Source organism: Microchirus variegatus, assembly GCF_963457635.1.
Source record: "Microchirus variegatus genome assembly, chromosome: 16".
Lineage (NCBI taxonomy): Eukaryota > Metazoa > Chordata > Actinopteri > Pleuronectiformes > Soleidae > Microchirus > Microchirus variegatus.
Window position 1 is genome coordinate 17,590,262 of NC_139817.1, and position 11,488 is coordinate 17,601,749.

General features: G+C 39.7%; 1 protein-coding gene across 1 annotated transcript in view; it reads right to left on the minus strand.

The window, feature by feature from the left end:
- The window catches only part of brap (BRCA1 associated protein), an 89,580-nt gene extending 79,145 nt beyond the window's left edge, over window positions 1-10,435 (minus strand). Inside the window, exons 1-5 of the mRNA XM_083902452.1 lie at window positions 10,140-10,435; window positions 9,024-9,185; window positions 2,692-2,902; window positions 2,009-2,198; window positions 1,566-1,679 (exon numbers count right to left, since the gene is read on the minus strand). Coding sequence (XP_083758578.1) covers window positions 1,566-1,679; window positions 2,009-2,198; window positions 2,692-2,902; window positions 9,024-9,185; window positions 10,140-10,218 — 756 coding nt within the window. The 5' untranslated portion in view covers window positions 10,219-10,435. The remainder of the gene's footprint in view (window positions 1-1,565; window positions 1,680-2,008; window positions 2,199-2,691; window positions 2,903-9,023; window positions 9,186-10,139) is intronic.
- Window positions 10,436-11,488: the final 1,053 nt, after the last annotated feature.

Sequence of the window (11,488 nt, forward strand, 5' to 3'; positions counted from 1 at the left end):
AGCCTGGCAGAGGTAGGAAGTGAAAGAAATCAGACTCTGGAAAGACCAAGTCAGGAATTATAGCCTCAAAGGAGACAATCACTAGAGCTCTACAAAGAAAGACTGCGGGTTTGCATACCAAGAAGAACACTTCTGCACAAGACACCTTCAAGAAAGACTGAAGTATGCCAAGGACAACCAGGAGAAAGATGATGCATACTGGAAGCATGTCCTTTGGTCAGATGAGACCAAACCAGAGCCAGGGATTTTTCTCAAGTGGGGAACAAGGGCGCTGCACCCCCATGAAATCTGCGAGTGCCTGCTCTATACCCTCTTAGAGTCTGTCCAAGACCAATAAAATCGTTCCAAAAAGATGCGAGTAGATTATGAACTCCCTGCAACATTCAATTGCCACCAGAGAACATTCTCTCTCTTCTCGCCCCCTTTGAGCAGAGATCGGCTCAACTGATGCATCTGTTATTCCCTTAATTGCAGCACTAAATTGTCTTCTAATGAAAAGTGTGCTCATGTTAATATCAGGTGTAAATGCATGTGGTGAAGAGAGACAGAGAGACGGACGGTAATTTTGAGACCAATTTAAGCGATATGCGGAAAGTTGTTGTTTACTACTGTTGCTAGGCAGCGGACGTTTACCGGCAGTACAAGTTTGTAGCGGGTTTGACTAATTTTAATGCTGGGGTGCCAGTCAGAGTCAAGTCTGACAAAGTAAAATAAAACAGAATAGAAATATTTTCATCAACCCACACAAAATAATAACCAGGCAGATCAAACACATCAATATCACAAAGGCAATCAATCAAACCATCGCATGTGATTTTCACCATATAAAAAGAAGAAGGCGTGCGACTCAGCCAAATGGTTATTCACAGTTCAGTTGTTTTGGGAAAAGTCCGTTACTGTGTTTCCGCATACCACAGTTCAGTCCAGTGCATGCGTCGCCACAAAACAATAACTCCACTTCCGCTCCGGGTTTTACCGCAGACTCCACCACAAAATACCGAAGTAAACTCAAAATCAGGAAATAAACTCAAAATAACCAGCGTCTCTGTCGCGGTGCAGTAAATAACACCCAAAAAACAAAAATGCACACCGGGTACTCACGGTACCGAAGTCTTTACATTAATCTGTCAGTCTGGCAGTCAGAGTCGGACTTTGCTCCTACTGGAACCAGCATCTCCCGACTCTGGAGACAGCTGATCCGATCGGGAAATACACTGCGTGGGAATCGGTGGACCCTTTCCATAGGAGTAAGAGTTGAATGTGGGTGGATGATGGGGAAAGCGCATGAATGAAGGTGTGTTTAATGGAAAGGTATGAAACAATGGGATCCTGACTTTGTGAATATTTTGGTTGTACTCCCTTTGCCGTTGCGGCGAATACTGCAACGAACAACTCACTGAACGCTCCGAGTATAAACGCCTCCTTACACACCTCTACGGTCGCACGCCATCTGGCGTCGCGCCAGAGTATACACAAGGCTTAACTGAGTTTAGGATGTTGCTTGAATACTTTAGGAGGCAAATTTTAGGAATAAAATGAGTTGTGACTAAAATGGAAAGGTTTACCTCTTCAGACTTTACAACCTCTGCCCTTTCGACATAGACCAGTTGGCAGACTGCTTCCTCTATGGAATTGAACGGACGACCATTACACGCCATGTAAAAACTGTCTGCATCTGCCTAAAAAACAAAACAGTATAGAGGTAAACAAAGAGAATAACATCCTGGGTGTCTAAACAACTACTATGTCACAGCTGTGATGAACAAATCAAGGACTGTCCATTCACTGAAATCCATTCAACTAAATTTTTACGTGACATTTTTTGAGGAAAATAAAAATCAAAAAAGGACAAAACATCATTAATGACGTATACAGTGGTGGAATTCTTTCATCCATCCCATCTCTAATTTCATTTCCAATAAATAAGACATATTGTTGATTGTATATTTGTGTTTTTTTTGCAAAACACTGATTGATTGTCAGATGTTACATCTTTTTCAGACTTTACCTGTGTGCGGAATTTAATCAGAACCATGTACTGGTTAGGAGTGGAGTCCCGTATAATCTTCATGTGCTCCATCACATCATTAAACGGAGCCATAAGCTTCATGAGGTCATGACTGGTCATGGTTGCTGGGACGGTCAGGATACACACCATGGCACTACGTCTTACATCTTCAGTCAGTGAAGTCATTTTGCTGCAACAAGACAAAAACATGAAACAAAATACACACACCTAAATTAATTAATTGTAAAAACGTGTAAAAGTCACATGTTGATATTTTATAGCTGAATGGCGATACTTAATATATATCAACATTTTTTCTGTGACAAAATTTGGGTTTTTAATTTTCTAGAAATATTCATATAAAATAGAAGAAGTACTAAACTATAAAACAAAGTGGTGTGTCCTTTTCATCCACAGTAGTAAGACCATTAAAATATTTATTAAAAACTATAAAGTATAAAAAATTACTTGAAATCAATACACACTTCGTTCTTTTTATTAAATTTTAATATTTCCCATAGTTTTTTTTTAGTTTTTTTATCAATTTTAATGTAATATTAGCATTTTAGCTCAAAAGCTTCCAGGTCGTTCAGAAATATATCTATTGAGATATCGCCCAGCCCTAATTAAAACTAAACTCAACTTCTGGAGTAATGAATATACATGTGTCAGCTGTGACTTACTTGGTCTTGTAAAGGTGCATGATTCCATAGATGATCTCCACAGAAGGGTTTCCACTGAAGAAAGAGATTTGATCAGGCAGCTGCTTGGAGGGAGAGTTGGTAACAGAGCTGGACATCACACTATTGTCCTCTGAAGCCTCTGTATCCTCAGCGTTTGCAGCCCGAACTTCACTGGTCTGCTCAGCTGAGCCACAAGGGTCTTCATCTCCTCCTATAGAAGGACAAACATTTTGCTGCCTCGTGTCAGGTGTCAGATGTCAGGTGAGAATGAGTTTTGTTTCAAAATGGCAAAAGACAAATACTCTTAAATACGTAGAAATCTATTTTCAGACTTTACCCTGCAGCAACAACAACTATTTCCTGATAGGATTTTTTAATAGGATAGGTTGCTTATTCAAGACAGCGGTATGAATTAAAAAAGTCATCTGATCTAATCATTACTGATTTATGTGTGGTAGGTTTTATCACTACTCGGCATGAGAAATTGTCATGTATGGCATGTGAGAGTGTGAACTCATTGAAATGTGTGTCTACCACTGAATGCGCGAGACTTGAAAGCTTTGTTACCAGAATGTTTTGCCGTTTTGATGTCCATGACACGAGTTAAAATTTTGTTTCAAAATTGTACCTTCAATAAGCTGAAAGCAGATTTCTTGCACTTTACCATGTGAAATAGTCACAACTGATAAATTGGAATTCTAGGGTTTATTACATACTGTAAATGTATGTGCTGGTTAATATGTAATGCAGGGATTAAAACTAACTTTTTTCACCACCGTCCCGGAAACGCCCCGAAAAACATTTTGAACCGTCCCGAAAATCTTTTTTTACATTTTGAGTTGTTACTTACTGATAATATAATAAAAACACAATACATTATGTTGATAATAAATAATAATATTAATAATAATTTCCAGACTAGATTTGTCGTGTTGTAAATGACAACCAACACGCTCAGTCACAGAACTGTGGTCTACCGGACCTTCTGCCACTACTCCCATTAAGTGACTGCATTTAGTGGGTTGTAGTTGTCATGAGAAGGGCCATGCATTGAGATTTGCATGAGGCTGTTTAGGGCTGTCAAAATTACTCAAAAATGACGATTGAAAAAACACAAATATTCGAATATCTGTATTTGCGCATGATATCAATGATGCGCGCATCTGGTGTGCACTGCATCCGCTGCATCTGGAGGCTTTCAATCAGCCAGACTGTCAGGTGATGACAGCATGACGTCAATAACAGGACGACCTAATACAACCAGACAAAACTACTTGTATAGGTAGTTTATTTAAGTTTAAACATATTTCACAACATATTACCTACACAAAAATAAGTAAATGAACTAATAACCAAGAGCGCAAATCTCTCTCACTCGCTCTTTCTCTCTCTGCGCATACTGATTTACAGGGTTTCCCCCAGAAAACCTGCTAAGCCCGGTGGTACCTCTCGGGTCCACCGGCGGCCCACGGCGTTTTTGTAAAAAAAAAAATTAAACGCAGCCAAGTTTCGCTTTTGCGCAGAGACTTTCCAGCTTTTAACAGGTGATGTTCCACAGTGTACTCGCTCTGTTTCGACCGCCGAATTATCGGTGCATCCCTAAATATAACATCTTTATTGACAAGAACGATGTAACCGTAATAATGACGCACTTGATAGTGTGACTTGGGTTTCAATCGGCACCTGGACATGCGTGCGCTGCGCTGATTACATGGGGGCGCATGCGCTCTTGTTCCCCCGTATAGAAAAAGCCGTGGTGTATAAAAAAATCTATTTTAAATAAATATACAAGCAACGCTAAGCCTGGCGGGGCTTCATTCAGTGATTGAAACAAACATGTCAACATTTATGAAAAGTTTACATGCAGTGCGGGCGCGCAAAGCACTGCATGTGCGCCGCGGCTCGATCGGCGCACAGTGAGAGAGGAGCAGTTTCTGCGTCTCACTGAACAACACAAACATGAGCGCGCAGTCATTTACCTTTTCACATAAGTATTTCACACCGACTGCGAACCCTATTTCACACCGACCGCGTTCACAGAAAGTGTTAAAAACGTAAACAGAAAAATGTAGTCAGTCAAAATTCTCTTTCGTCCCGTGGTCGTCCGGAGAGAGAATATTGATCGTCCCGATGACAATAAATTACGTCCCCGGGACGACGGGACGGTGTTAATTTTAATCCCTGCAATGTATTTATATTTTCAGAATTCTACCGTCTTTCTCAGGTACTGGACAGCTTTTCAGATTTAGTTACATCAGGGATTAAAATTAACACCGTCCCGTCGTCCCGGGGACGTAATTTATTGTCATCGGGACGATCAATATTCTCTCTCGGAACGACCACGGGACGAAAGAGAATTTTGACTGACTAAATTTATCTGTTTAAGTTTTCAACACTTTCTGTGAACCAGAACAGGTTCGCGGTCAGTGGGAAATATGTGAAAAGGTAAATGGCTGCGCGCTCATGTTTGTGTCGTTCAGTGAGACGCAGAGACTGTTGCTCTCTCACTGTGCGCCGCTCGAGCCGCGACGCTGCTGTCTGCTTTGCGCGCCCGCACTGCATGTAAACATTTCATTAATGTTGACATGTTTGTTTCAATCACTGAATGAAGCATGTCATATTTGGGACCTTAAATTGCTGCACAAAACTCTGGATCAGCATTTGTTTGTTGTTCATTTCAGGGTTTCCCCCAGTGTATTATAAGCCTGGCGGGCATCGTTCTTGTCAATAAAGATATTATATTTAGGGATGCACCGATAATTCGGCGGTCGAAACAGAGCGTGTTCACTATGGAACAGCACCTGTTAAACGCTGGAAAGTCTCTTTTGCGCAAAATTTTTTTTTTTTTTTTTTTTTAAACGCCGTGGGCCGCCAGTGGACCCGAGAGGTACCACAGGGCTTTGCAGGTTTTCTGGGGGAAACCCTGTAAACCAGTTTGCGCAGAGAGAGAGCGAGCGAGATCTGCACTTTTGGTCATCAGTTCATTTACTTATTTTTGTGTAGGTAATATGTTGTGAAATATGTTTAAACTTAAATAAACTACATCTACAAGTAGTTATGTCTGGTTGTATTAGTTCGTCCTGTTATTGACGTCATGCTGTCATCACCTGACAGTCTGGCTGATTGAAAGCCCCCAGACGCAGCGGATGCAGCGCACACCAGATCCGCGCGTCATTGATATCATGCACAAATACATACAGTTAGGCCCATAAATATTTGGACATCGGCACAGTTCTCTTTATTTCGGCTCTATACACCGCTACAATGGATTTGAAATGAAACTAACAAGATGTGCTTTAACTGCACACTTTCAGCTTTAATTTGAGAGTATTTACATCCAAATCAAGTGAACGGTGTAGGAATTACAACACTTTCTATATGTGCTTCCAACTTTTTAGGGGACCAAAAGTAATTGGACAATTGACTGAAAAGCTATTTCATGGACAATTGTGGGCTATTCCTTCATTATGTCATCTTCAATGACACAGGTTAAAGTTCTGGAGTGGATTTCAGGAGTGACATTTTCATTTTGAATATGTTGCTGTTAACTTTCTATATGAGATCCAAAGAGCTGTCACTGTCAGTGAAGCAAGCCATCATTAGGCTGAAAAATCAAAACAAACCCATCAGAGAAATAGCAAAAACATTAGGTGTGGCCAAATCAACTGTTTGGAACATTCTTAAAAAGAAAGAATGTACTAGTGAGCTCAGCAACACCAAAGGATCTGGAAGACCACAGAAAACCACTGTGGTGGACGACAGAAGAATTATTTCCCGGGTGAAGAAAAAGCCCTTCACAACAGTTGGCCAGATCAAAAACCCTCTCCAGGAGGTAGGTGTATGCGTTTCAAAGTCAACAATCAAAAGAAGACTTCACCAGAGTGAATACAGAGGGTTCACCACAAGATGGAAACCATTGGTGAGCCTCGTAAACAGGAAGACAAGATTAGAATTTGCCAAACAACACCTAAAAAAGCCGTTATAATTCTGGAAGAACATCTTCTGGACAGATGAGACCAAGATCAACTTGTACCACAGTGATGGGAAGAGAAGAGTGTGGAGAAGGAAAGGAACTGCTCATGATCCACAACATACCACCTCATCAGTGAAGCATGGTGGTGGTAGTGTCATGGTGTGGGCATGTATGGCTGCCAATGGAACTGGTTCCCTTGTGTTTATTGATGATGTAACTGCTGACAAATGCAGCAGGATGAATTCTGAAGTGTTTCCAACAATATTATCTGCTCATATTCAGCCAAATGCTTCAGAACTCATTGGACGGCGCTTCATAGTGCAGATGGACAATGACCCAAAGCAAACTGCAAAAGCAACCAAAGAGTTTTTTTTTAATCAAATATGGAATGTTATCAGTCAATCACCTGACCTGAATCTGATTGAGCATGCATTTCACTTGCTGGAGACCAAAATGAAGGGAAAATGCCCCAAGAACAAGCAGGAACTGAAGAGCGTTGTCAGTAGAGGCCTGATAGAGCATCACCAGGGATGAAACCCAGTGTCTGGTGATGTCTATGCCTTCCAGACTTCAGGCTGGAATTGACTGCAAAGGATTTGTAACCAAGTATTTAACAATGAAAGTTTGATTTATGATTGTTTAGTTTGTCCAATTACTTTTGGTCCCCTAAAAAGTGGGAGGCACATATAGAAAGTGTTGTAATTCCTACACCGTTCACTTGATTTGGATGTAAATCCCCTCAAATTAAAGCTGAAAGTGTACCGTTAGAGCACATCTTGTTCGTTTCATTTCAAATCCATTGTAGTGGTGCATAGAGCCAAAATAAAGAGAACTGTGTCAATGTCCAAATATTTATGGGCCTAACTGTATATTCAAATATTTGTGTTTTTTCAAACGTAATTTTTGAGTAATTTTGACCCCTAAACAGCCTCATGCAAATCTCAATGCATGGCCCTTCTCGTGACGACTATAACCCACTAAATGCAGTCACTAAATGGGAGTAGTGGCAGAAGGTCCAGTAGACCGGAAGGTCTGTGACTGAGTGTGTTGTTTGTCATCTACAACACAACAAATCTAGTCTGGAAATAAATATATTATTTACTATCAACATAATGTATTGTAATTTTATTATATTATCAGTAAGTAACAACTCAAAATGTAAAAAAAGATTTTCGGGACGATTCCGGACGGTTCAAAATGTTTTTCGGGACGTTTCCGGGACGGTGGTGAAAACAGTTAGTTTTAATCCTAGATTATATAGAGTTTAATAGAGTTACATGTATTTTGTTATATACAGGCAATGGAATGTACGATGCATTCTACCTTGGCAATAAATGTAGCACTTAAATGTGACATGAGTAAGTGTGCTGGTCATGTAAAATAAAAAGTACATTAATGGCGCTATGGATTCTGTTGTTAGTGTAAACACACATTCTCTATGTGCCAGTTGTGAGGAATCTTGTAGTGGTATTGTATTGTATTGTATTGTAGAGTGGTATTGTAACTGAAATATTCGTAATTAAATCAGAATCTAATTGAATCGTGGATCGAATGGAATTGAGACCTTGTGAATCGGAATCGAAACGATTCCGGAAATTGGTGGCGATACCCAGACCTAGTTAGGAGCCTGGTGTTCATGGCAACCCTCAAAGTCAGTCGGATGGGAGAGACAATTCAAGTGTGTTGGATCGATAACTTACCGGTGTCAAGCTGCGTTGCTTCCAGGTTAAGATGCACTGTCAAAGACCTGAAGGCAAGCCGCGACAGACACAAAGGCAGCGCACTGTACATTACAATGGTGAAAGAGCCAACTATTAAGGACTGGAGGTTGGGCTGATAAAAGTAATAATATATTTATTGAGTTTATTTTTGGTATGAAAGTGTTTAACATTATGTATCAACAATAATTTGTATGTTTGGGTTAATTTGGTAGCTGTGGGGGTTATAATTGATTTTCATGTATGACGGTCTGGAAGAGAAGAATGATATTCCTCTGCTAAGGAGACGGTTTGTCAGTGTGAGCTCCGCAGAGCCTGAGATGATACCTGCTCACAGGTTGAGAGAAGTTGACTGTCATTGATTGAGTTATTGATTCTTCTTTTATTTTTGTTGAGTGAGACTTTAGTCATTTATTCACCAATTACTGTTCTGGGGGTACTTTTGTTTATTTTTTTGGGGGGGGGGTTCAATTTTTTCTCCTAACAACCATTTTTTTGCTGCCGAGTTAGAAATGAAAACTATCAGCGATCAAAACATCATTCCTGCTTTTTGGGTCCCAGCAGAAATGTTGTAAATTATTTGTAAGTTGTTCCTTTTCTGCTTCTTTGTTTTTGTACATCATGCAACATGCATGTCTCACCTGGGCTGGGTACAAATGTTTCGATCACCATGTCCCCCATGGCTCTGCTGCCGATGTGCTGGTGCAGTACATCTGCTCTTTCCAGCTCTGTCTTTCCACTCAGAGTGTGTTTAGCCAAACCCAGAGCTTTATCCTGCAGTTCCTCCTCTGACATGTCTTCAACTGCACAATCAAACAACAAAGGAAAAGAGTACAGGATGGTGATTTGCCAAAGTTTTTGAAAACAACACTATGCAGAGAGCAGAGATGTAGTGTGAACTTGAACACACACCGTGAACTTCAACTGCCCACAAGCAGACAACAAACAAGGAGATCAAAAATAAATGAGAATCAACAATTATATGTACACAAACCACCACTAATACTACAAATTAGCTATCAATCATGTGATGACTTCCCCTGACTTCAAGGAGAGAACTCTCATAATTGTGTTTGAAATCTTTCACCCATAGATGTCAGATAGAGAAAAGGAAGAAGCAGACAGATATGGAAAGTTGTTAGAACCCATTTTTATTATTTTGCGTACGACTCAGCATGAGACTGTTCTTGTTTTAGTGATTTATTATTTTTATTGTTTTAACATTGTTATTGTTTTATTTTGTCTCCTATGTTTGTATGTCATGTTTTATTTATTGTATACATGTACAGCACTTTGTCCCAGCTATAGCTGCTTAAAGTGCTCTATAAATAAAGTTGCTGAGCGGAGTTTCAATATTTAATAGCTCATCTGAATATTGATAATATATGTACAGATAACTGATTTATTTTTTCCTAATCAAAATGAAGACTTCAGGTATCCACAACTTCAGAGAACAAATGACATGAGAGTCATTTGACAATCGTGTAAGTAATGTGTATATGGAACTAAATTATAAATCTTCATAAATCCAGTTTCAGATATCAACAATTTAATTTAAGTTATTATTCCAGGGGAATGGAAAAACGGGCAGAATGAAGTTGCGTATTATCTGAAATGACAACTGTTGATGGGAAGAATATCATAATAATAACGGAAGTGCTCCGTTCCACCAGGAAGAATTGAACCCAGACTAGCTAAAACGGCTAGCAATACTATACACATTTAAAGATTATAGATTAAAGATTAACGAAACTTACGTGCCGAGTACTGAAAACCCTGAGGAGAAGGAGACTGGTCGGCTAACTCCAGGCGTATAACAACCAGCGGTACACTCATGAGTTTAGAGAGAAGCCGCTTCTACACAGAACAAAGCAAGCCGGTGACAGTTAGCTGCACCGCTAATTTAGCCACACGTCCAGCCAACAACAGCGCTAATTAGCTAGCGTCTATACTTCGCATGCCAAGACAAACGCCGTACTGTTGAAAACTACATCCATTTTGTCAACCGCGCATCAACACAAAAGACACGTTAGCGTTTTAAAGACGACGCACTTGGAGGAATCCGTCTACTTTTCGTGTTGTCATAAGAAGGAGGCTGCTCTTGATCACACAACAATAAAGCAGTCACGAATGACCTTTAAAAAATGTTGCTGACATCCTCAGGAGTAAATGTGTACTGCAGCAATGACACAGCTGGGACGTTTTTGTCTCTCTATTAATTAATGGGGCGTCTGTTCTATCAAAGGCAAGATTCCTTTGAACCTAGTAGAGTTGGTCCGTGTACGTTTTGATCGTTTTTTTTTTCATTGAAACCATTGAACGAGAAACGGAAACACCACGGTTGTTTCGTTTTTTCGTTTTGAACCAAAAACGAAAAAACACGTTTTTTGTTTTTTTCTCGTTTTTGGTTGAAAACGAAAAAACGACAAACGAGAAAACCAAATTCAAATAAACGGCCCGATTTTGTTTTTTGCAAATTCCTTTTTTTTGTTTTTCGTTTCTTAATTATCAATATCACGGTGGTGATACCGGAAACAGAAGTGAGGCGTAAACACTTCAAAATAAAAGCGCGCTAACTTATTTTCATACATTTTTTTTTACCGTTGTCGTTATACAACGGTTTGTAGTACATTTATTTTTGGTAAATGAAGCTATAACAGCTGGTTGTTTGGAAGAAGGAGAAGTAGGCTATAACTGTTTTAACTAAGTAAGTGAATGCACATTGTTGAAAACTTTTAACCTGCCTAAATAAAGAGCACCAAAGGGTCCCCATCACCCACCGTCATGACTGACACGGCTTAACAGAAAGAAAGAAAGAAAGATACCAATAGGTGGCAGTTTTTGAGTATTTAACTGTGTGCCTGGTTTGCTCATATATTTGCCTATCATTTTCCAGGTTATTGATACAGATCTAATGAATGATGTTCATTTCATCTGGTATTTTTTCAACCTTTTTGGCTTGTATACACCATATGTTTTATCTATATCATATATTTTTTTCATTTCAGAACCACCCATACCTCCATGAAGGGATGAGGATGTGTATCAATAAATAAGGACTGTTGAAAAAGTAAAGAGGCATTTGGTCTTCTTAACAAACACCCTT